Raw genomic sequence first — 26,608 nt, 5'->3', positions numbered from 1 at the left:
TTCCTTCAGTTGTTTCTGTATGCTTTAGTCATTATTCTCGGTTTATGTGTTGGCCAACTATATAATTTATATATTTTCACATGATATGTTTATTTCCAATTTTCATGGTCTTGATTGAAAATTCCCTGGATTAAATTATACTTTCATCTTATGTTGTTATGGATCCGGGTAAGATAATTTTATGCTGCTACAGCAATGTCATTCAATGTGACTATTCCTTTGGTAACAGGAAACTGTACAAATGCATACTCATGAATAAAAGTGGTTTTATTATAATTATTGAATATACTGTACACACATTTTGTTTGGTTGTTTTTGCACAAAACTGATATTATTATTTAACACTTGAAAAATTTTGTAAGCAAGTGATGTAGTAAGAAATACTGGATGCACGTAAGGGGTTTTAAGAATTAGTGCTCAAGTATGTCATGTCTACTTCTCCATGTGCTGCTTCTTCTCCTCAACGAGGTGATTAAATTGAGGGAGCTAGAATTAGTTCTGAATTTTGATATTCCAGTTAACATTGAGACGTGATGCAGAATTTCTTAATTTTCTAGGACTCAATTGAACAAAATTTTATAGCCCATTATAAAAAAATCATATCTTGCTGAAATATTAGAACAATTGAGCTGGTGAGCTAGCACATACTAACCAAAATGGAGAGAAGAATTTGTAGTTCTTAAGGTAAGTTCTTCCCCTCAAACTTTTCAATATTCTCAATTCACGATTAATATGATGCATTCTTTTTCTCCAGAACATTTTTTAAATCATTCCTTGAAAAAAAAAAGTTTACAGATTACCACAAAACAGAAATCCCAAGTATGTATATCCCTCTTTAGATAATGAGAGACAAAGAAATCTGCTACTGGTGAATTTCTTGTGATCATATTCACAAGAAAAGTCAAAACTAATATAATGGCAAAAATTTAAGCACCATGTGATAATTGTAACCTCAAAATAGTTTTGATAATTTCTGAAAATGAAATGAATTCCAAATTTTAAAAGATATCTTGGATGGTAAAATAATATTGGTGCGATAGTCCACTTGTAATGTATCATAAATATATATATGAGTGCTCGATAAATTCACCATTTATAGTTTCTTCCCAAGAACCAGTTTCCAGACCAAACTGCAATCTTCAACCCAAATACTTCTGCATTTTGAGAGGTAAGGGTAGAGGTCAGGTGGTACTTAATTCTTGAGAGAATTAAGTACCACCTGACCACTTATACACATAGTAGGGGTCCACTTCCTTTCCCTATGTGACCTGTGGTTTCCCAGAAGGTAATAGAACTTGGATTTACCTAGAGGCATCCTGAGGAATAATCTAGTTTGGAAATTGAAAAACTATTGCTGATAGCCAAATGCTTTGCCCTCCACCATGTTCAGCTCTCTTGATCAAAATTAAATTGTCTAATACCTTATTAAATTGTTTAAATGTTCATGATTAAAATGTGCAAGGTAAAATAAACATTCACTGCTACCACTAATGAAGAAAGCATGCTTGTGGAAATTCACCTTATGAAGATTTTATTCAAATTTTTAAAGATTTGAAATTCTGTAATAAATAAATTTGGATAACCATCAACATACACTATGTTCTCTTTAAGATTATCAATTCAACATCTAAATATATTAAGGCCATCACTACCACCTGATCACAATGTTTAACAGATAAAAATATAGAAATTAACTATGATCTAAAAAAACTTTCATGATGCCAACTGTATAGGATCCTCAGTGCAATGATATTGCTTTACTCAATACTTGTATATGTAGGCCTATAGAGTTCCATTGTTTTTCTTTTCCAAGAAATCTGCTATTGAAGATGCCATACATATAGCTAGCAAAAGTTAAACCCCACCTACGGACTCAACAAGACAGCAGGCTAGAATAAATAAAGAAGCAAAACTTCATCAAGCCACTTCAGTAATTACTTAGTTCCCAGTGCTGCCTTTCCATTGCAATACAAGATAGTAAAGTCTTGTTATAACAACTTGTGAAGTCCCTGTTATACAGCAGATCAATTAATACAACAAAAAATCAATCAATACTCTACATATTTTTTTCCATAACCCTGTAGAAGATTTAGGATTACGAAGACAGCATAGGAGTCATTTGCATTGTGGCATAATCAACTGAGCAGCCATCTTCATTTGTTTCTCAGTTAACCAAAAACATTTTCAAATGGCACAATAGTTTACATGATAATTTTTATTTGAAAACAACAATTGCTTCTACCATGAAATCAAATAATTCTTGTGGCCCATTCATGTGAATTTTATATTAGATACAAGTCCTCACAAATTTACCTTTCTTAACTGGTAATAAAATTGCTTCAATCATACTTTCATCTATTGTTATTCAGCTATACTTTAGATATTACAGTTTCTAAATTCCAGAAACAGCATTTCTCTGGAACAGGTGAGGCTCTGGAATATTCCAAATAGAATGTACTCTATGGAAACTTTTTAGTAACTATCACATCGGCTCTGAGAAGGAACCACTATAACCCTTTACAGACAAATTTCTTCATGCTGTGATGAGTTACTAACATGTATAGAATATCTGTATCCAGATACCTAAAAGATTGCAATATCTGATTCAATTCACTTCTCGTCACTCTTTCCTTAAGTGTCATCATCTGATGAGCTGTAACTTAACCCTAAAATATTAAGTTGTGGCTTCTCATTTTGTTTCATGACATTCATTGATGTTGAACTGGGCTCAAATTTGAGAGGTGCATCATTATTCTGAGAAGATAGGTCATCCAATGTCATCTGAGAAGTTACTGGTTGGTTCTCTGGTAGATCAAGCACTGGTAATATGATCTGACTTACAGGGCCTTCACCTATAACGAAACATCATTTGTTAAACATCTACATATCCAACCTATATAGGTAATGATAAAGCAGTTCGAAATTGGGTTGATAGTTTTCAATAGTCATAGAAGGGGGTCCATCATCTTCCCAGCTAGTGGCCGGCAATGGAATATCTAAGTCGAGGAAGTATGTGTAATCATCCCACCACCAAGGGCTGTATGGAAGAACAACATCTAATGATGCAGCAAGGGCTCCCAGTTCCAGACAATGAATCTCTAAAGTCTCAACTTAGCATTGGGCAGGGATCCCAAAAGCAGTATTAATAATGCTCCACTTTATTGCTACTTTTGTCATAAGGCAAGAAAATGTGGATGAGGCAATCACTAGTCCAAAGCTCATGCGGTTACATTGGAAATGACCATTAGGTGAGCTAAAGACCGTGTACTCTCCACTCTGCTCTTGCATTTCTACTTGCCAGTAGCCGCTACATCAATCTATCATAGAAAAATATTGCGTTCCTATGGTGAAACATTTCTATAATGTTTGACAACAGGAACACTTATTTTTTAGTTACACAATTTGGTGCATGATAACCTAAGCTAAGGCGATACTAGATGGGTTCTTCAGTTGGTGACTAGTGTTTCAGTAAAATAATTGGATAAATAAATGAAAGGACTAACTTTGTAGTTCCACACGAAAACGATTTATTCACACGACCCGGGTTTCGAAGTAAAACTTCATCATCAGGTGAGCTCTCTACATTTGCAGCCCTTCTTATATATACAGCCAGGGCGGGGGTGGGGTGGAGATAATCAGGAAGGTTTGGGAGGGGTAAAGTCAGGATTGGTTTGCGTGCCGGAGGGGAGGGCAGTTTGGCGTCCCCTCCGCGATGTTGGTGGAATGTGGAGCGGGAGGGAGAAGTCTACATTTCAGAGCTCTCGTGAGTCAGCGGATTAGAGAGGGTTAGATGAAGGGGAGGGGGCGGTGTCATCGGCCACCGTGAGGATTGGGACTTTAAGGAGGGGAGAGTGGGAGGCATACAGAAATTCGTTAACAATATTTTCATTTAAACAAACACTATTTAAAATTTCTGTTTTTTTTTAATTTAAATTAAATTCAAAATTTAGTGTTTGTTTAAATGAAAATATTGTTAACGAATTTCTGTATGCCTCCCACTCTCCCCTCCTTAAAGTCCCAATCCTCATGGTGGCCGCTGACACCGCCCCCTCCCCTTCATCTAACCCTCTCTAATCCGCTGACTCACGAGAGCTCTACAATGTAGACTTCTCCCTCCCGCTCCACATTCCACCAACATCGCGGAGGGGACGCCAAACTGCCCTCCCCTCCGGCACGCAAACCAATCCTGACTTTACCCCTCCCAAACCTTCCTGATTATCTCCACCCCACCCCCGCCCTGGCTGTATATATAAGAAGGGCTGCAAATGTAGAGAGCTCACCTAATGATGAAGTTTTACTTCGAAACCCGGGTCGTGTGAATAAATCGTTTTCGTGTGGAACTACAAAGTTAGTCCTTTCATTTATTTATAATGAATCGGTTCCATAAAGTTACGCCAGAAACCATTAATTAAAATAATTGGAGATAACCAAGGGCTCATTGACAGTTAAATTACACCCTTTTTAAGGACATCCGAAATGCAAGTCTTCAGAGTAACATAGATGAAAACTCTTGGACTTTCCCACTTAATAAAGATTTATTATTGACTAGTTTTGATGTACTACATTATTGTCAAGTGAGGGTAAATGAGTCAAGTAGAGTAAATGAACACCGAAGGCATCTACAGAAATTAATGAAACTTCCACGGTCACGAAACACACAATTGAAAGCAATCACCAATGGAACCTCAACCCAAAAATTCTAAACATCAAGTAGAAAGGGAAGAAACTAGCTGCCCTAGGACAATTTGAAATCATTCAACAGAGGATGCAAAACGACCATTCATTATATGATAATTTATGTCAGTTACACTCCTGATTACTTGCAACCCATCCCATCCTTACTCATTTGACATACAAGGGCACACACCCATCCCCCTCCATCCTAGCCTAACCCATCCCTCTCAGCAATGCCATTTCGATGACCAACGGAACAACAAATCCTGGGTTTGCCCTGATGGGGAATGGACCTTTCTTTCCCCCCCCCCCTCAGCAACCCCTCACACAACAGCTTAATACCAAGCCGACACTAAGGGAAACCATCCTACTACTCCTTCCAGCCATGAAAGGAGCGACTGTCGGCACCCAGAAGATACCTAACAGAGAAGACCGATCAACCAACAGACCCAAGCCGACACCACAGAATTACCATTCTTCCCCACACACCATGAGAAGATATGACAAGAGACACTTTAAGTAACCCCAGATAAGAAAAGAAGACCATCTCATTACAACCGACCTGACTCTCCTTGCTCCTTTTAACCATCCCCCTTCCCATACAAACCTTCTCCCCCCCCTTTACCAAGGTTTTCCCCCCATACTCAATAATTCTGATTTTTCCACTACCCTCTCTCGCACAACCCCACCCGACAAGTGGGGACACCCCAGTTTCCCCACCTTAGTTTCATATAACCTATATATTAGACTCTGTAAATTGAAAGCTCCACTTGACAATTATGTAGTACATTGAAACTAATAATAAATCTTCATTAAGCGGCAAATTTCAACAACTTTCACCTCTGTTTTTTAGAATGGTTACACCACATCACACCTGAATCTGTAATTTATATCTTTTGAGTAGTTTGCTGAAAATACGGAAACGTTTTTTCAAAGATTTTGCATCTTTCACCTACATCATATGCTTAACCATATTTGAACAGCCTAGAGGATTTCTACTGCAAACAAAAATATCATAATGATTCCCTAAGAGCATTCACAATGAATCTAAGTCTTCCAGAGGCACAAAACTAAAATCAAACACTTGACGATATTATCACAGTATAACACAGCTCATTTACAGATCGGTATAGTTTATTCTGTAAATGAGCTCCACAATGGGAGGAATGAATTTTGGCCCAAAGAACTATCAGAGGAACTATTTTCGTTCCAATGTACGGCACGGAAACATGGTCATTGAAGCAGGAGGATAGACGTAGACTGGTGGGTTTTGAAATGTGGGTGTGGAGAAGAATGGAGAAGGTGAAATGGACAGAGAAGAAAACAAATGAAGAAGTACTTGGTATGGTGGGCAAGAGAGGGGTTTGTTGGGAGAAATCCTATGGAGGCAGGAAAAGTAGATGAAGGGGGTATTGACCGGCAGTGGGATCTTGAAGACTGTTATTGAGGGGAGAATGTTAGGCAACCGAGGAAAGGGAAGGAACAGGATAGGGATGTTGGATGGGATGAAGGGAGGAAGAAAGTACACAGAGATAAAGTGGGACTTGATGTAGAGTAGGATGCTGGATTTTGTGTTTTGTTAGGAGTCACAAAATATTTATTTAGTAGCTATGTCCATCCAAAAACCAACCTTAAATGATAGATTACCTAATAATAATCGCTCATTCTTACTTAAATGCTGATACCACACAATCATTGTCACTGTTCCCTCCAAGAAGAATATTTTCACCGACCAGCTTTTCTCTTCCAAATTTCCTTCAAACACTTTCACTGTCCTCTGGCCTTTATCACGTTTCTTTAAACCATAATGAATTCTCATTTGCCATATGCTCTCGCAAATATGAACCTGATGAATTAATGTAATTGAACCTTATCACTTTCTTGAATATGATGAATCCTTTCTTAAAACCATTTAATTATGTGCAAAAATAAGTGAAAAAGTATTAACCCCGAATGAAATGTGGTAAAATAGAAAGCATAGTTCTACATAGGCAAGTAGCTATTTCTTCTATTCAGGATGTAAAAATTGTTCACGTTCGTAAGGGTTGGTATTAATTATGGACTGACTATATTTAATAACATTTCCTTAGGCCGCAAATCGTTTTTTCACATCACTGTAAATGATGATGCAGTGATTACTGATGTGGTAGTGACGTAAACATCAAAGTAGTCCTCTATCTGTATTAGAGTGAAAGTATTACAACATTAACAACATCTGAATACATATTTAGCAGGAACCTAGAGCCCTATTATCAAATCACTGCAAAAATCACATATAAATATGAGGTACTTAAAAATGAGTGCAGCAGCCATTGAGGGATGGTGCCACGTTAAAAACACTATTGAGGAAGGCAATGGGAAACCACCTCAATTACCATTCCCAAGAATATAATGATGGACACTATAGAGCATATTAGTCCTGGCAACTAGGGACTCAACCCAATCGGCCATGTGTTGTGCCCAGGAGCAGGAGAGGCAAGGCTTCCTCAGTGGTCATCTCACAAAACCCTTGCAAAGGAAAACCAACGGCAGCAGGACAGAAGAAGACCAAATTAGTAAGAATAGGAACTTGGAATGTTAGAACAATGATGAGGACAGGAAAATTAGAGAATACAGAGGGAGAGATATAAAGAGGAAATATCGATATTTTAGGTTTATGTGAGATGAGATAAAAGGATAGCAGGGATTACTGGAGTAATAGTTATAGAATAATATACAGCAGTGGGGACGAGAGCCAACGAGGGGTAGCCAAAATATTTGATAAAGAGGTAGGAAGAAGCGCAGTCCACATAGAACAAGCTACAGATAGAATATTGTTCGTAGAGATAAAAGCAGAACCGATGGCCTTGGTCATTGTTCAGGTATACATGCCCCCAAGCAATCATAAGGACGAAGAGGTCGATAGGATATATGAACAGTTAGAGGACCTAATCGAGCGTGTTGCTGCAGGAAAACATTTGATAGTGATAGGGGATTGGAATGCAACGGTAGACGAAGGAAAGGATGGTGATGAGGTGGGGGACTACGGTTTAGGCACGAGGAATGACCGAGGGGAGAAAGCTATTCAGTTCTTCAGGAGACAGGGATTTGTCATCACCAGCACTTGGTTTAGACACCACTAAAGGCGCAGGTATACATGGAAAATGCCAGGTGACTCAGAAAGGTATCACTTAAAATATATTATGGAGCAAAGCACAGGAACACAGATTCAGGAAGTAATTTGCACAGATTCCTGGGAGGGAATGCCGACTCTGACCACAATTTGGTTTTAATGAAGTGTAGTGTCCATTTCAAGAAGAGAAAAGGCAGGGGTAGTGGGTTAGGAAATGGAATGCAGAAGCTTTAAATGGATTGACAAGAAAGGAAAATCAGCAGGCTGTAGAGAAAATCCTGGAGGTTGGTGAAGAGCTGAGTACTATCGAGGAAAAATAGAGGTATATCAAAAAGGGGATATTGAAAGTTGCAAATAAAACTATTGGACCCGTTAATGGGAAAAGGACAAGGAAACCATGGATTACGGATGAGATGATTAGAAAGATAGATGAGAGAGGAATATGGAAGAGTTTAAACACAAAGCAAGGCAGAACCAAGTACAAGGGGTAAAATAATAATTTGAGACAGGTAATAAATAAAACAAAAGAAGTATGGTGGAAGATGCAGGGCGAGGATATGGAAAATTTGCAGAAGAAGGGTGAAATTAGTGTGCTAACCAGCAAAGTTAAATCACTATCAGGATGTAAGAAGTGAAGATCTGTGCTAACAGTTAAGAGATAAGTCAGATAAGATAATAGGTGAAACAGAAAAGACCCAAGAGAGATGGAAGGAATATATAGAAGAACTGTATAGTAAATACCTTAGACCAACAAAGATAGACATGGAAATAGAACATGACGTAGAGGAAGATAGCTTAGGTCCAGACATACTCGACGATGAGATGGAAAGGGCATTAAGGGATATGAAACCAAATAAGGCCATGGGGGTACATAACATTCCTGTGGAACTACTGAAATGTTTAGGAAAATGTCGGTGGAAGAGGCTATATGGACTGATTTTTAGTATCTATGAGGAAGGAATCTGGCCGGAAGACTCTGTGAGATCAGTGTTAGTTCCTATTCCGAAAAAGGTAAAGGCTACATCATGTGAGGACTACAAAACAATAAGTTTGATTTCCCACGCAGCTAAAGTGGTTCTCAGGATCATCAACAGAAGGATAGAGAATAGGCCAAATGATTACTTAGGGGATGATCAGTTTGGGATTAGGAGGGGTGAGGCATGCGGGATACCATTGCAGTAATGAGATCACTCATCAAGAGGAATATAGAATACAATCAGGAAGTGTTTGCCTATTCTGTAGATATTGAAAAGACATTTGATAGAGTGAACTAGGAAAAACTCTTGGGTTTATTGCAGAGAAAAAGGAATAGATTGGAGGGACAGGAGGTTAATCTGCAACCTGTACATGTCTCAGACTGCTCAGGTGCGAGCGGGGAACGAGGATTCCGGCTGGGCAGTGTTAGGAAGGCCAAGCTAAACATTAAAATAGAAGAGTAAAAACTAGAGCAGGTAGAACAGTTTACGTAACTCGGAAGTGTTTTGCACCAACATGGTCAAAGTCGTAGGGATGTAAGGAAAAGAATTACGCTGGGCAAAGAGCCTTTCACAAGGAGGAGGGAGTCTATGACGGGGATGCTGAGTAAGGATGTTACGAATAGACTCGTTAAATCTTTGATATGGAGTGTATTTCTATGTACAGCACAGAAATGTGGTCACTGAAGCAGGAGGATATACATAGATTGGAGGCTTTTGAAATGTGGGTGTGGAGAAGGTGGAATGGACCAAAAGGAAAACAAATGTAGTACTAGGTATGGAGATCAAGGAGAGGGGATTGTTGGGAGAAATCCTAGCAAGGCAGGAAAAATGGATGAAGGGGATATTGATCAGCAGTGAGATGTTGAAGGCTGTAATATAGGGAGAATGTTAGGCAAACCAGAAAAGGGCAGAAATAGGATAGGGATGTTAGAAAGGATGAAGGGAGGAGGGAATTACACAGAGATGAAGAAGGATTTTGATGCAGAATAGGTTGCGGGATTGTTTTTTGTTAGGAGTCACAAAATATTTATTTGGTGTTTGTGCTCATGCAAAACCTACCTTAACCGGTAGATTCCTTAATAATAACAATGCGTATAGTAATCATTTGAATCAATGGGTAAACCCTTTATAAATAGCCCTTACTGTCACTGTCTTTATTGTGAAATTCATACAAGGAAAGATTTGGATGCCGCGACCATTACTTTCATGAAGTCAACTGCTGATGTGCATCAAAATAAAGGAATTCCAGAGTTAAAAAATCATTCCTGGTGACTCAGACTTAAAAATCCCTGAAATTGAGGGATCTTGATTCAAATCCTTGTTCAGGCAAATGATATTTACACTCCAAAATTTTGTCACTTTTTTATATGTACATATAATGGTGGGGGGGCAAGATATACCAGTGTGTACTGCACTACGCTAATTACTGGCCAGAATTCAGATCTGGATGATGCATCTGGACACCAGATATTCCTGGGAAATGACAGGTGGCAAAGGAAAAGGATCTGGTCCCCATCCTGATACGAGAGCTGTGCATGCGATGTACGTATGAGGTGAGTTCTACCCTCAACCATAAAACTAACCTTTGGGTTGATTACTGTACAGGGGGGATGTAATAATATTGATAATGCTTACCAATAACTAACGGGTATTTTGTTTCATGAGAAAGCTTAATCGATATCTAAATTAACATAATCATACCCTCTTCATCCTCTTTTCTTTTCTTTATGTACGGCCTCACTTTTCCATCATACATTACTGCCCTGGAGTCGAGTGATTTGGCTTTTTTTAACATTCTCTTGTATTCAATTTCTAGTTTAAGAACATGTTTATGATATTCTCCAACTTTCTTGTCTGTGTAGCATGGCACTTGCGATTGCTAAAATAAGAAAAACTGACTTTCAACATACTGAATGATATTAACTACCTGTAATATAAAAGTACCTTGGATATTTAATCATTTTTTTTCAAATTCGCTTCTTATACAGACATGGCAATATGTTATTACCAACATCTTATATATATATATATATATATATATATATATATATATATATATATATATATATATATATATATATATATATATATATATATATATATATATATATATATATATATATATATATATATATATATATATATATATATATATATATATATATATATATATATATATATATATATATATATATATATATATATATATATATATATATATATATATATATATATATATATATATATATATATATATATATATATATATATATATATATATATATATATATATATATATATATATATATATATATATATATATATATATATATATATATATATATATATATATATATATATATATATATATATATATATATATATATATATATATATATATATATATATATATATATATATATATATATATATATATATATATATATATATATATATATATATATATATATATATATATATATATATATATATATATATATATATATATGGCAATATATATATATATATATATATATATATATATATATATATATATATATATATATATATATATATATATATATATATAAATAAATATTTTATATATATATTTACAGAACAAAAGCCATGCAAACATGTACCATGCCATTATGATATAATTTCTCAGTTAAATTAATTTAAATCATATCTACCGGTAATAATAATTTGAAAACTTCCGAAAGACCACAGTTGCGTTATTCGGAAGCTTTCAGAGGTTTAGGCAAGGGGATGCTGACAATAAGAAGTGATATTCCTAAGGGCAAGATTACGGTAGTACACTCATCTATTACAAAGAATCCTCAGCAAGCTTGGCTGATTAAAGCACGGGTATATTTATTCATAGATTAGTCACTTACATGAATACGCTCGACCGTTAACTGAGTTAATAACAAATGGATTGTTTACTTTGACGCATTAAAGTAATGCTATACTGTGTTAAATTTACGGAGGGAACCTTAAGGAGCAAATTTTATATCAACCTACCGTTAAACAAAAATTTATTTCTTCTTTAACAGAAGGTAACCATTTTTGAATTTCTTCAACCGAATTTAAATCGGCTAGCCTCGGTCTCTTAACAGGTTTATTTGCTGCAGAAAAGGAAAAATATTAATATATTAATCAAATAACCTCACCAATGCTGTAAAAGATAGATTTCACATTTACGGAACTCTGGAAAAATCTATACTTACAAGGGTTTTTAGACAACCACCAGCGGTTAAGCTGTCCAAAATTTTTTTCGTAATTTCTTGCCATTATCCAATTTATCCGCGGCACAGTATTTCCAATTGTTTGAACGACAATATTTTGCCCAGTTTAATAAAATTGCATTCCCTCACGTTGACTTTGGTCAATTATGAATTTAAGTTCTGGGGTTCGATCGCTATATATGTGTGGCGATTAGTGAAGTAAGTGCAAAGATACACGGCTTGGAGTCTATGCCACAGGATACACACCCACGTATTGGCAGTTTGATGGGATACTGATAATTATGATATTAACGAATTATCGACGAATTATATATTATTGGTACAGTTTTTTAAATTACGCATTCCTTGAACCCCTATGTAAAACATGATTGCCTATCTGTTGCCGGACCAATAATTTCGAGTTGATTTAAAATCGACTAATTAAACTAAATTCCCTGCTGAATAAAAAACAATGACTTCTTCCTTGGATGGGTAACCTTGGTACTTTTTTAAGAAGACCCTTAAATATTACAAAAATTCAATCTGCAATGCAAACGCTGCAGAATAGTTTTTTTTGAGTAAACTGGGTATTGAAAAGTAAAAAAATCATGCAGCTTATTAAAACCCAACCTTATGATGCTCTAACTCAATGCAAAGTTGCAGTAGTTAAGACCATTCTGTATTGACAATTGATGAGTAAACTAAGAAATAGAAAATTAAGGAAGAAAGAGAAGGCTGCGGAAAGAAGATGTGAATGGAATGGAAGGCATAAAAGGAAATTTAACCATACGAAAGGTTGAGGTAATAACACATGACTCTTTAAATCAGCAAGCATAGATGGGAGGAGCCCATTTCAACATACACTGCATGAAACTTTGCAATATTTCAGCAGCATACTTACGAAGTACATTGTCATCAAGTTTAGAAAATTCATAAATATTAGAATGGACCCCAAGGGAAAACTATAGTGCTAAATCTAACAATAACAGCGTGCTAATTCTATAGAAAGAATTAGAATAGGTAAATACCCAGGATTATTCAACAGAAACGGTTGAAATTTTTTCAATACAAGCTGTGACTGAGAAAAACTAGAAAGCTGATGGAGTTAATGAGTGGGACTTGAGTAAATACAGAAGGTTAGTGAAAACTTTTGCTTTGGAACATAATATTAAATGGTTCCAAAACTTGGTCATTAAGAAAGAATACATATTGGAAGATTTAGACTTGAGGGAGTGGAGAAGATATGGAAGGAAATGAAAGCCAAAAAAGAAATGCAAGGGGAAGAGAGAAGATTGCCGGTGGAAACCTGCGGACGACATTAGAATGATTCCAGGCAATACATATAAAGAACCAAAGATATGTGAAGATGGGGGAATGTGAAGTGGTGGGGAATTTTGGGTGAGGTAGAGAAAAGAGAATTCAAGTGCTATGTTTGGAAGTAGAAAATAACCATGCAGAGTTGAGAAATGATTAGTTGTAATACACTATTATTTGGGGAGGAGTTGTTGGTTTATTGTCCTTCATTCTAGCAGAAGAACTTATTAGACTTTCCTTCGACCAGTAGAGTACTGATAAAAAGCTTCAATAGAGCCACACATGGGATAAAAAAGTTTCAGCCAATGAGCAAGTTTTTTCTCACCGCTGTTTGATGATAATATATATAAAGACATTTTGTAAAGGTTCCATTAACTTTTACAAGTCAACCAAGGTACACTTTTTCCCATGGTGGATTCAGCACCATTCATCCTGCTCTGCTAAAAATTATTTGCTCAGAAGGGTGATAGGTTTTACTCTAATTTCAAATATTGAGTTGGAAAATATACTACATTAATTATTTATAGGATTAGATTACAATACTCTGACACTTAAATTAAAAGCACACATACAATGTAGGGCCTTTCCCATATTAAATTCCTCTTATCAAGAGCATAGAAAGCACATAAAACTATGAACACAAAAATATATAAAACTTATAAAAGTTAAGGTTTTTGTTAAAATTACATACTGAAAATCACACATTAATTCCATCAGCAGTCTTTCTCAGTGTTGGACCCTAGTTTATTTTAATGATGCTACTACCTTTATTACCTAGCTGTCCCATGTAAGTGTATAAGAAGCTGTAGCAGATGCCAAACCTTGATCTTAACAACAAGTGCTCGTACTCAAATATCATGTCCAACTGAATCCTTCTCCATTGGATGTGTTACATATGCCATAGCTATTGGTGTGGTGTCATGAAGCAGGCTTAATTTTGTGTTTTAAGATATGTAATAATCTAATTGTCTGGCCATTACTCCTTGGTCTATTACAATTTTATATACCTAGTTATAATTGGAGAAGTCCCAATTTGTTTTGCATAATTTTTGCAGATGAAATTATACACATAATGCTCTCATTACTTGAATGATGATAGTATTTCGTTTCTGTAATATCTCATATTGATTGCATGAGCTGTTATTTCATACTTAGATGTAATTGAGTACCTTGCAAACAAATAAATTCAATTAGATCATGTGTATTTAAGAGGTTCATTGTATCATCCTAGCAGCATTGAAGTATGACTCTACTACATACGGTCAAGTAAAATTTTCATGTCCTTATTATTTGATCGGTACATCTGGTCCACAATGAATCTGGGTAATTTATCAAGCAAAAGCTACAGGTTTCTCAGGTTTACTGCCTGAATCAGGGCACAACACACATTACAAAGCCAGAGATTTCATTTTTTGTTGTTCCTTTTCCGGAAGCGTGAATCTCAATTAAGTATGTTTCAAATGGCAAAAAGAACACAAAAAATGCTCAAAGCTATTATGTATTCCATATATCATTGGAAATTTCTAGTGCCAAACTGTTGAGAACAATACACTTTAATTCTGTGCAACCAATTTTTAATTATAGAATATCCTAAGGTAAGTTTGGAGGCAGTCACAATATTTGTCCTAATCAAAATAATTTATAATGTCAATAAATAGGTGGCAAATATTCAATACAATACATCCTCGGAAAATACACGACACCCATTCCCATGAAAGGCCTAAGGCTGAAAATATAACAAAAATTGAGGAGCCTAACTACAAATAAGGTAGTTGATGATGGTTCTTTCCGGTGAAATGATTTTGCATTTACCATTTGGAAGTAAGAAGAACATGGCAAGACCAATGAAATGTACCAGTAAGGAAGTTTTTACTATAGACTGTTGAACTCTATGGCAATGATATGCCATTTACTGAATATCGGTTTTTATGATCGGAGTAATTGTATTTTTTTAAATAATTACCATGTCGAGCCTTGCAAATAAACTAAGTTGGGTTATTTCATTTAACTTAATGGCATTTAGGGCTGTGTAAATTCATATCTTATAAAATGTAAAAAAAATCATTATTATTTGATACAAATAATAGCATTTTATTATAAAAAAAGCAAAATAAGTACAAAACTCCTGAGAAAATAATTCTATGGGTCAAAATGACCCATACAGTTCTATAAAATAAGATTATACATGTCTCTACCTAACTTCTACAAGGTAAAAAACTCAGGGTGTCCATGTGTTTAAAAAACATTCAACTACTTGGACTAGACTTACAATCAGATCACAGGAAAATTACAGAAAATAAAAGACACTGTTAAAAGGTTAAACAAAAGCTAAAACATAATACTGCTCATAGACATCCTGGGATGAAACAGGAATGGACAAGCGGATATTATCCCAAAACATTTTCATTGTTTCATTAATTTCATACACAGAAAAGAAACTTATTCAAGAAGTTTTATTCTGTACAATCATTCAAACATACAAATAATCCTGGAAAATCATATTCTTGGGACAGTAGTTGGAGGAAATGCGAAGGTAAAGACCAATGAGGATACTCCATTAGCCTTTCACCTATTCGAAACAACACAAACTTCAAAATATTAGGATTCATGATAGGTATTTAACTTAAAACAGCAAGTGTCTTCACTGTTGAAAAAAAAGCATACAATAAAAGAAAATAATGTTGGGAGTTGAGAGTCTTACAATGTAACATTCACTCAAATTTACACTTATTAAAAATGTATTTTGACATCCAAGTATGTCTTTGGCAATCAAAGGTTTAAAATAGAAGATAATTATTCGGTCGGCAAACCAAATCTATACTTCATTTTTGGTTCATCACTAGCAAATCAAAGCAGTAAAGCCAATAACATTAGCATGTCATTGTCATCTTCATCATCACTGTCATCTGATGAATAGGAAGAATCAGATGAGTAGGAGTCAATATCCGGCTGTGAATGAAAAAACAAAACAGTTGCGTAAATTATTACATAAACGATATGATAAAAAGTATTATGTGAAACTCAATTGCAAACAATAATTAAGAGACTAGGAAATACACATTATATACCATTGAACATATAATTAACATTTGTTTTGACACAACTTTCTCTTTGAGGCTTTCAACATTGTCTTATACAAGATGAATAATTGAAAATAAACCTTATTTTTGATTATGTTATCAAGATCAACAGAAAATGACTTTGAAGTGAGGCAAGAAAAAAAAGCACAACTAAATCATGACCTACAGCCACTACCATGCATCCAATCCATCTCTATTGCAGCCATTATAAAGAAATACATTTCACCAATATGAAATCTCATTTTGTTTAAACGTTTTCTGACAAATTATACTTTGTCAATTAGGGAATTAAAAAATAAATTAAAAAAAAATAAAATAAATAAATAAATTGGGGATCGAGATGGTGCGGGGGCTAACGTACTGGCTTCCCACCCTGAGGGCGCGGGTTCAAATCCCGGCGGTGTTGAATATTTTTCAGAGGTATCTCGATCCCTACTTGAGGTGCTTTGTGGAGGGCACTTTGAGTGAGTACGCCGTCCGTCGGATGGGACGTTAAGCCGCGGACCCCTTGGCGCCTTTCGTAAAGAGTAGGCTAATGCCGACGCCGGGTTTCTCTCCACCCTTCATCCTTTCCTGTCCTTCCCCTATGGCGCAAATGACCTTAGCTGTCGGTCGCCTCCCCTCAAAACTACTACTACTCCCAAAAATAAATTTATTTCAAAGCTAAAAGTTTACTATGTAACTCATCTTGTCAGTAACTTTCAACTTAGTATTTTTTTCCTATTAAAGTTTTTAAACTACATCAAATTAAGTTTTGTTGAATCGAAGGAAATAAGTTTGCTTTGAAGTTTCATAGGCAATGGTTTTTGATATTAAACTGAAAACAAAGGCAAGATTTTCCTTATTTATCAATGTGGAAAATTTTTTCTTCATTTGGTATTTTGAAACATATTGCCTCAGTAAAGGAAAAAAAAACATAATTACAAGGTGGAAAGTATTAAAAATTTGAATATTACAAATATAGGCTTGGGACAAGTTCAATAAAACATAGAAACAAGTTAGCATTAGTTAGAAAGTGCAAATCAAGAATGATACCATCTATGAATGATTCCACCAACTTATAAATTAGAAAGGGGGAATTCAAGAGGCATCCTCCCTCTGTAATGAAACAATGAAATGTTTCCTTCCTTAGCCATTAGGGGAGGAAACCGACAGCTAAGGTCATTTGTGCCATTAGGAATAGGTCGCAAATTGGGCAGAGGTAGGATATTCAGGGAAAGGAGGAAGGGTGGAGAAAAACCTGGCACTGGCATTATCAAACTCTTAATGTTATGTACCAAGGCGTCCACAGTTTAATGTCCCATCCCATAAATGGCATATTCATTTAAATTACTCTTTACAAAGCACCCCAATTAGGGATCACAATACAACAGAAAAATCCTGCCACCTCCCGGATTAGAACCTGGGCCTTCGAGATGGAAATACAGTAAATTAGCCAACATATCATCCCAATCCCTATGGTACACTTCCCTTCCACCAAAAGTTGAACTTAAGGAGAGACCCTTGCATAATGGTAAAACTCATACTTTCCAGAGCACATGAAAGGTTAACTTTTCTTTTTCCCAAACAAAAAAATTTTAAATTTTATCATGACATATTTTACCTCTCATAACCACATACACCGGAATATTTAGTCAGATCATTGTTAGTTCCTATTCCAAAAAACCAAAAGGAATCCATGTGTGAGGACTATAGAACAATTATTTTGATTTTGCATGCAGCTTAAGTGGTTCTCAGGATCATCAATGAGAGGATGGAGAGCAGGGCAAATGATTACTTTGGGATCAGTTTGGACTCAGGAAGGGGACAAGCATGTGTGATGCCACTGTAGTAATGAGGGCACTAATAAAGAAATACAGAATATAATCAGGATATGTTTACCGGTTTTGATTTTGAAAAGGTGTTTAATAAAGTGAATTGGGTAGAATTAATGAATGTATGGCAGAAAAAGGAGTGATTTGAAGGGATAGGCAATTCATCATAACCTGAATGTCTAAAGACTGCCCAGAGCTATGTGGTGGGTACAGAGTTTGGATGGGCAGTATTAAGATTAGAGGGGTGTCCATTGTTAGTTGTGCATTTCAACATATATATGAATGAAATGGCAATAGAAGGATTGGAAGAACTGGGAATAGAAATGAAATTGGCTAATAAAATAAAAAGTTTATTAGACATTTCATACATAGTCTGAACTTGGTCAATCTTTTTATAGGACTAGTTTAGGAAAGATGATAAACACTTACTGATGACTGGCCCCCAACATTTCCAGATTCTAGGGAGTGATGACTCCCTGGAGGAGACCATGGCTCACCCAAACTCTCCTCATTATTTATAATTTCATTTTCCACAGGGGAATCACATATATCCACTTCTTCCTGTTTCACAACATGGCTGAGCTGGAAAAATAAAACATATATAATGAATATAAATTATCTTGAAAGTAAATTTAAGAGTCAAAGAAAATTGAGCATTCCACAAATTTACTTGTTGAAATGCATTTGAATAACTGATAAATTGCAACTGTCTTCCATGCTTTAGCCTACACGAGATTTTAAGACAGCAACCTTTGATTATGTCATTGCTGTAAAACTAATTAGTGCTTGTAAAAGGAATTGCATGTGAAAACTAGGACTACTGTAATTTTGCAGGTGAATAACCTCAGTTTATCTGAGGAGGCAAGGGAAAAATTTCACAGAAACAAAAATGGGTGAAATGAAATGATATTTCAATAACGGCAACATATCACAATTAAAATTAAAATGAATTAATCAATTTCATGAGAGACAGGGAAGTGTGTTCCCTCAAGTAATTTATAATAAACACTTGTTTATAAACCAAGGTAGGTTTTCAATTCACCCAAAGACTGCTACACTCATAAAGTCTACCTAGCATAGCACCATAGTCCATAAAACCTTAATTATAGCAAACCATTTTCAACTCTTTACACTTTCCATGGGATACTGAAAAGCAAAATAAAACTAAAGACTAGTTGATGAGAAAATGCTGGGAAAGTGTGGTTGATAAAGGTTAAAGAAGGTAGATAGAATGCAGAGCTAAAGAATGAGATATAAAAACATGTAGAATGGGATCTAAGGATATCATGCCATTTTAGTAAGGGCATATGAGTAGAGCAAAAATCCATCAAAAACCTACCTTATGCTATTAGACTACTACTACTACATGGGAAGGCCCAGAAGTGCCTGGCCTGACCTAGAGATGGCATTACTTTTTTGAAAAAAATCACTGAATTAAAAAGTATGCAATCTATAAAGCATATGTTTCAAATTTGAAGACACTACGTTGTTTAATATCTTGGAATTTGCTTGGTATTTGTTTGGGAGCCATCAATAGTGAACGTTTCATGTGGATTTGTGAAAATGGAGAAAATTGGTCATTGTTATGTGATACAATACTCTCATTTGAAAGGCCTCAGCCCAACCAATATAAAAGCTGAACTGGATTCTACTCTGGGTGAGTCTGCTCTTTCCTTTTACAACCGTAAAATATTGGGTAGCAGAGTTTAAATGAGGCCGTACGAGGTGTCAAGACGAGCATCGCATTGGTTGACCACATGAGGTGATGACTCCAGAAACGGTGAAAAAATCCACAAAGTGACACCGGATGATCGTCGACTGAAAGTGCGTGAGCTAGCAGACATAGTGGGCATTTCAAAAGGTGCACTACATTGCATATTTACTGAAAATTTGGACATGAGAAAGCTGTGTGGAAGATGGGTGCTGCATTTGCTCATACTTGCGCAAAACCAGTGCCGTGAAGATGTTTCAATTGAGTGCTTAGCAAAGTTTCACAGCAACAAAGCAGAATTTTTGCTGTATTTCATAACCATGGATGAAACATGGGTCCATTACTTCACACCCGAGACAAAAGACCAATTAAAACAATGGATTCATAAGGGAGAACCAGCACCAAAGAAGGCGCAGACCGTTTCATCTGCAGGCAAGGCCATGGCGTCAGTTTTTTGGGATGCACGTGGGATAATATTCATTGACTATCTTGAAAAATAAAAATCTATCAACGGTGAGTATTATGCGAACTTATTGCAACGTTTGAGCGAAGAAATCAAGCAAAAGCGGCCAAGACATTTGGCTCAGAAGATAAGTGTTGTCTCATCAAGACAATGCACCAGCTCACAAATCCGTTATTGCAATGGCCAAAATTCATGAATTGAAGTTTAAATTGCTACCTTATGCACCCTATTCTCGAGATTTAGCCTCCTTGGATTCTTTACTGTTCGCAAACTTGAAAAAATGGCCAGGTGGTCCATTTTCCAACCGTGAAGAAGTGATGTCGGCAGTTAATGGCTATTTTGAGGAGCAAGACAGTTCTTATTATAAACAGGGTATCGAACTAAGTGCACATCACTGGGAAAAGTGTTTAGAGCTGAAAGGAGACTATGTTGAAAAAATCAATACAATTTTTTCCAACATTTTTGTGTCATCTTTGTTGGGTCAGATACTCCTGGGATCACCCTCGTAATAATAATAACACTCTCTACCACCTTTAATTCATTCAACAAGTCTAATCTTATCCTTATGTTAGACAAGCATTTTTGGAAGAGCTGAAAGGAAGTATTAAGTAAAGAGTATGTATTTAATTGCTACCGGCTAAAGTTTGTGAAAGTTCATGTTCATTAAATGAAGAACACAATGTATATTTCCACTGTTCTTTATTTACGTACAACTAGTTTCAACGCTTAGGCGATGATGATGCCTAAAAGTTGAAACTAGTTATATGTAAATAGAGAACAGTGGAAATATACATTGTGTTCTTCATTTAATTAAGAGTATGTGGCCAAAGGTTAGGTTCCCACACTTAGGGAAATAATAACAGTAGCAAGAAATATAAAAGAGTTACCATTGTAAAGAGAACTAAAAAACCTTTAGTAGAGCAGCAATACCAATGGAATTAACAAAATAATGAGAAGAGTTAGGTCAGAATAAGGAACAAAACTTCACATAACTGGTGAACAAGTAGAGGACAGCCTAAAGGCATTTGATAAGGTTCCACATGGTAAACTCATTCATAAATTAAAGGTTGCAGGCATAAACAAGGGCGCCATAAATTGGGTTAAAGATTTTCTTTCAGAGCGGGAACAGAGGGTAGTCCTTGATGGCACTAGTTCCGACAGCGTTCGAGTCAAGTCGGGGGTACCTCAGGGAAGTGTAATCAGGCCGTTGCTTTTCTTGATTTTTGTTAACGATTTGAACCGCAAAGTGAAAAGTAAAATTAGGATGTTCGCGGATGACACGGTGATCTATCGGGAGATATCTGGGGATGAGGATTGTTTTAATTTAGCGCAGGATTTAGATTGCATTACTAAATGGTGTTCTACCTGGGGATTGACACTAAATTATAATAAATGTTTGGTGTTAAATTTCTTTAAAAGATCAACGGGATTTGCTTACAAATTAGCTGGAGGTGACCTAGCAGTAGTCGATACGGTAAAATACCTAGGTGTTACATTCACAAAAGACTTAACTTGGGGGACTCACATACGTAAAGTCTGCGGTCTAGCATATAAAAAATTGGGATTCATTAGACACATTGTCGGCAAAAGTGACTCGAAGGTCAAGGAACGTTGTTACCACGCTCTTGTAAGGCCTCATTTAGAATACGCATGTAGCGTGTCGGATCCGAGTGAAAAAGGCCCCCATCGGGAAATTGAGAAGGTTCAACGCCGGGCAGCCCGTTTTGTTAAACATTCTAACGATAAAATGCAAAGCATCACCGAAATGCTCATGGATTTGGGGTGGGAATCATTGGAAGAGAGATGATTCAATGCAAGATTGAAATTATTAAATAAATTCAGATCTGCATGTTTTAGCACCGAGGTCTCGCAAATTATTCGTACTCCTACATACATTGGTCGCTTGGATCATGCATATAAAATTCAGGAAATAGATGCCAGAACTAGCCGACTCAAGGACTCCTTCTTCCCACGGACAATACGGGATAGCAACTGCAGGGTTATAGGTAGCAAAAATTCCACCCTCAGCATCTAAAAAATAATTAGTTCTACTTAAATGCATGCTCTTCCACTAACCTTATGTGTTTTGTTATAATAACCCATTCTTTCCGAATGACCTCATTCCTGTTCTGCTCATCTTTTTTTTAAGTCTCCCTTTCAATCCCTCTCCGCGGGGGGAAATTCCTGCTACCTGCAACTTTGGGTCACATTCCCTGCCTTTTACAGTCTCTTCCGGGGGTAGAGTGTTTTGTGGTGCATGTTCATGTGGTAGTGATGTTTCACATTCTTGCTTGTTGTGTCATGGCTTTCGGGTTGTAGGATGGCTTTCGTGCTGCATCCTGGGGTGCAGTTTTTTGTTGGTTTGAGGTATATGTGTTTGCACGAGTGTTGGATGAAGGGATTTTTGCATGAGTGTGTGCGCTGCTGTGGGTGATATTTTCCACGTTTTTGTTTTGCATGTGGTATTATTCCTTTTTACGGTTGGTGACCTAACACCCCCCGCCACACGCCCTTGCGGTGGCTTGCGGGGTATAATGTAGATGTAGATGTAGAATTGAAATCAAACAAAGGAGAGAAATGTGGGTTAAAAGACGGGATATCAAAGCAGAGTGAGAGGTGGAAAACACAAAGTCAGTTGACAATAATTTGAGTCTGGCCACTTGAAAGCAACAAGTGCTACTTAAAAATACACATGGATGTGGAATGCACTACAAATTGTAGACAAAATTCTATTTTCTCCAACTTCACATTTCATAACCTTCCCACTTACAAGATCTTCTTCTGAGGGGACCTCCATTCTTGGTCTTTGTCTCCCCACAGGTTCATCAGAATCTTCATTTCTTCTTTTCTCTGCTCTTCTGTTAGGAATTATACTATTACTATTTTTCTGATTTTCTGGCTTTAGTGAGGCACCAGCTTCCTCTCTTGACCTTTTTGTGGCTGTAAAATTTGATTGCAGCTGGCTTAAGTCATTAGTTTTCTGTGATGATGGAACCAATGCAACAGGATATGGTACATCACAATTTCTTGATGTATCCTCATCTTTACTTTCCAAATTGTCAGCTGACTGTTCCTCATAATCATCCAATTTCTCCTCTTTAATGATGATATCCTAGAAAATAAATACCAAAAAATATGCAAATTTACATGGATGGAGAATAAACAGAGTCGTGGTTATAAATTACATGCATCATTTTCATAGATAGATACTTACAGAACCATTTGAAGGTAAAGATTTCTCTGAAGTCTTCAGTTTTTTAAAATAATTATTAACTTCTACACAATTTTTTCTAAATTCCTTAAAGAAAGAGTTTACTTTGTGACAGTTGACACAGATGCGTTCTGAAAGGTGGTCCTCCTTTGTTATCTGAAATTAAAAGCCACTTTTTAATTACGTTCCCCATTAAACAGTAGCAATGTGAAATTGAATCACAATACAGGTATGACCCAAGTTAACGATGCCCATTATAGAGCAGGGTCGAATAATCTTGAAAAATACAAAATTTATTACCATCTCAATTTTAATCTCTCTACACCGTTTGCTCCTTTTATAATATTTGCTACAATTTCAAGTTTTACCAACACTGGGCAAGTTGGCAAAACTTGAAAATATTCACATGACCACAAGGGGAACAAGCAGTCAAAAAATCCAATAGAGAAATGAAGTGGCCCACTATTTACATTTTTGCCTTTAATAATTTACCTATCATTTTGTTCGATTATTAAAGGATACTCGTACACTATATGACTGGAGACTAGGAATATTATCAGTAGTTTTTGCTAGGCTATAACACGTCAACTGGTCAGGGGTTTTCATCAATATACATGTATCAGCCAATGAGCATGCAATTTGGGTGTGAATACATATAAATAATCATCGATAACAAAATAATAAGAATAAACACTGTTCAGAATCATTTGAACGACATTTCGGAGGTTTTCCACGTGAACAATTCAAATTTTTTTCAACACAAAACAAACTTTGAACACAAATATTTGTCAACACAGTAGCCCATTAAGAGACTAATGTTCATCTACTCGGCGAATTCATTTATTTATTTACATGCCCTGCAAACCACCAGTAGGGCGTGTGGCAGGGCCTGAATACACACCAGACTAATTTTACCCGAACATGACCCTACCGCGGTCGAACAACGTTATTATGATCCCCTATCGTTTGTGGAAAAAATGACATCTGAAATCTATATGTTCTACAATTAATCTCTCCAACCGCAGTACGATGGAGGTAATAATACATTTTCAACGACATTGCTAAAGAGACCTTCCCGTTTATGCAAGAGCTTAATTTAGTTCTCAAACGCTTAATTCTCAGTTCCACTTCTCAGCTCTAATTCTCGCCCTTCTATTTTAACGTTTACATTAGTATTTCTCTTTCTGACAAACTGCATAACCTTTGTGTTATTTATTTGTATTCTCATCCCATTACTATCGGCCAGAATTAACAATGTACCCAGCAATACTTTGGCTGACTGATCTTGATCATCAGCAAACCTAACTGATTTTATGAATCCCTACAGACTTTCATTCCTATTTCCAGTTCTTCCCGTGCCTCTTTAATCATTTCCTCCGCATAAACGTTGAACAGCACCAGAGATAATGGACGACCCTGCCTTACTCCACTTTCTATAACACTACACACCCTAGCAGTGGCTTGCAAGGTACTAAGTAATATTAATAACAATGCCCATTCGGACTCTTTGTCTCGGACTCGCACCTGAGCAGTCTAAGACGAGAACAAGTTGCGGATTAGTCGCCTGTTCGGCCAACCTATTCCTATTTCCTGCATTAATTACTAGTTTTCCCCAATTCACTCTATCAAACACCTTTAAAAAATCTACGACACAGGCAAATATGTCCTGATTCTGAGCTCCTCTCGTTTAGTGATATCATTACAGCAATGGCATCACATATTTATTTGATGAAAATTAACAAATAAATAGTAAGTTGTCTAACTAGCAACAGAGCTGCAATTCACTTACTTCGAAATTGATCAATATGCGTAACTCTTCACCCAGACAATATCCATCTTCATCTGGCACAAACAAGCTGTGTTTAACGTCATCTTTGCTGCAGCACAAACGGCAAACACTTTTAGGATCCATTGCGGTAAAAGATTACCATGAAAACGCACGTAATAATCAATTACAGGGTCACAAGTGGTTCAACAAAAATTTGCACTGAATGTTGTTCACATAAAACAAGGGAGATTTTCAAACCGTTTCAAATAGACATGGCTGGATCCCATGAGGAATCATGTATTGACAAAATTTAACAAAAACATCGCAAAATACGAACATAGACAACTAGGAAACGAATAGCGTTACATCACGTAACGTGGGGCGCGTGAATTAATTTATAAGTCATTATGCATGTACAAATCAACAAAATTGAATCAGTCGATACCTTTTACCAAGTCACTAGTATCAACCTTAAGTCGGTATAATAAGTGAGGGTTGTAATCACCAATTACTAAACCAGTGTGTGAAATTCACTCACTCAAGGGGCGAATTCTTTTCCCTTTTCCCTATAACTTACCGGGAAGATCAGACACCCGGAAAATCACAAAATTTGAGTGAATATAGGGTTGAATTGCAGATTTCATCTTTTGCACAAAATGGAAGGATGTCTCTTTCGCAGCGATGCTGAAAATGCATTGTTACCCTCATCGTACTACGAAAGGAGAGATGTCAATAAAATTAGAGAGATTTAGTGTGGAACAGATAGATTTAAGATGGCTTTTTCCACGAACAATAAGGGACCAGAGTAATATTGTCCGACCACGATAGGGGTAAAAATATACCCGGAAGAGAACCCGGACTCTCCGTTGAGTGTCCCAGCGGAGCACCCCGTCAATTTTAGATCACTTTGGTTTTCTGAATGACTATGGTTCTTAATATGATGGCGAAGTGTTCGTACAAAACCACGAATTATAGCATGAACTGAACAGGTGTCCGTATTTATTGATGCAAGAAAATTAAACGGAGTTACAGTAACTTTTTGTGGAATAAAGACTGGCTGAATTCCGATTAGGGTATTCGCACAAAAGAAATATTCCCAGACGTCATTGAAAGGCTAAATATAAAATTCAAGCTAACTAATAAAGCGACGCAACTCCTATCAGGCCATGGAAAATTTGGACACTACCTCAATAAAATAGGGAAATAAAGGACTAATCTATGTAGTATCCGCCTAGCAGAAGACACCGCTAAGCATAG

The 26,608-nt window shown here is 36.2% G+C and overlaps 2 protein-coding genes across 3 annotated transcripts; both read right to left on the bottom strand.

Moving 5' to 3' along the window:
• Positions 1-288: 288 nt before the first annotated feature.
• LOC139694920 (uncharacterized) lies at positions 289-12,191 on the bottom strand. Of its 2 annotated transcripts, none has more exons than XR_011702247.1 (4): positions 11,994-12,191; positions 11,788-11,891; positions 10,465-10,642; positions 289-773 (listed from the first exon to the last, which is right to left on the bottom strand). XR_011702247.1 is itself a non-coding variant. In XM_071593425.1 (4 exons), the coding sequence occupies exons 1-4, from the start codon at positions 12,055-12,057 to the stop codon at positions 2,632-2,634; spliced, it is 567 nt and encodes a 188-aa protein (XP_071449526.1). In that variant the 5' UTR covers positions 12,058-12,191; the 3' UTR covers positions 1,535-2,631. The 2 variants fall into 2 exon arrangements, 1 of the variants encoding a protein (XP_071449526.1); XM_071593425.1 differs by lacking the exon at positions 289-773 and adding an exon at positions 1,535-2,852.
• A 3,188-nt stretch (positions 12,192-15,379) lies between these two features.
• On the bottom strand, positions 15,380-25,632 carry LOC139695134 (uncharacterized). The gene is made up of 5 exons (XM_071593781.1): positions 25,373-25,632; positions 23,587-23,739; positions 23,143-23,484; positions 18,628-18,780; positions 15,380-16,253 (listed from the first exon to the last, which is right to left on the bottom strand). Exons 1-5 carry the CDS (start codon positions 25,493-25,495, stop codon positions 16,152-16,154), a joined length of 873 nt encoding a protein of 290 aa, XP_071449882.1. The 5' UTR covers positions 25,496-25,632; the 3' UTR covers positions 15,380-16,151.
• Positions 25,633-26,608: the final 976 nt, after the last annotated feature.

This window comes from Hetaerina americana, unplaced genomic scaffold, assembly GCF_022747635.1.
Source record: "Hetaerina americana unplaced genomic scaffold, ioHetAmer1.1.p SCAF_6, whole genome shotgun sequence".
In the NCBI taxonomy this organism is placed as follows: domain Eukaryota; kingdom Metazoa; phylum Arthropoda; class Insecta; order Odonata; family Calopterygidae; genus Hetaerina; species Hetaerina americana.
The sequence above is the reverse complement of the archived record's forward strand: the minus strand, read 5'-3'. Positions and strand labels throughout refer to the sequence as shown.

Coding starts and splice junctions, on each gene's coding strand:
- LOC139694920 (XM_071593425.1), bottom strand. CDS start 12,057: ATGGCAAGAAATTACGAAAAAAATTTTGGACAGCTTAACCGCTGGTGG. Junction 10,643..11,787: donor AAATAAATTTTTGTTTAACG/GTAGGTTGATAT, acceptor TTCTTATTTTAG/CAATCGCAAGTGCCATGCTA. Junction 2,853..10,464: donor AAGAAAAGAGGATGAAGAGG/GTATGATTATGT, acceptor GTTTCGTTATAG/GTGAAGGCCCTGTAAGTCAG.
- LOC139695134 (XM_071593781.1), bottom strand. CDS start 25,495: ATGGATCCTAAAAGTGTTTGCCGTTTGTGCTGCAGCAAAGATGACGTT. Junction 23,740..25,372: donor GCATATTGATCAATTTCGAA/GTAAGTGAATTG, acceptor TTTTAATTTCAG/ATAACAAAGGAGGACCACCT. Junction 16,254..18,627: donor ATGTTGGGGGCCAGTCATCA/GTAAGTGTTTAT, acceptor TTTCATTCACAG/CCGGATATTGACTCCTACTC.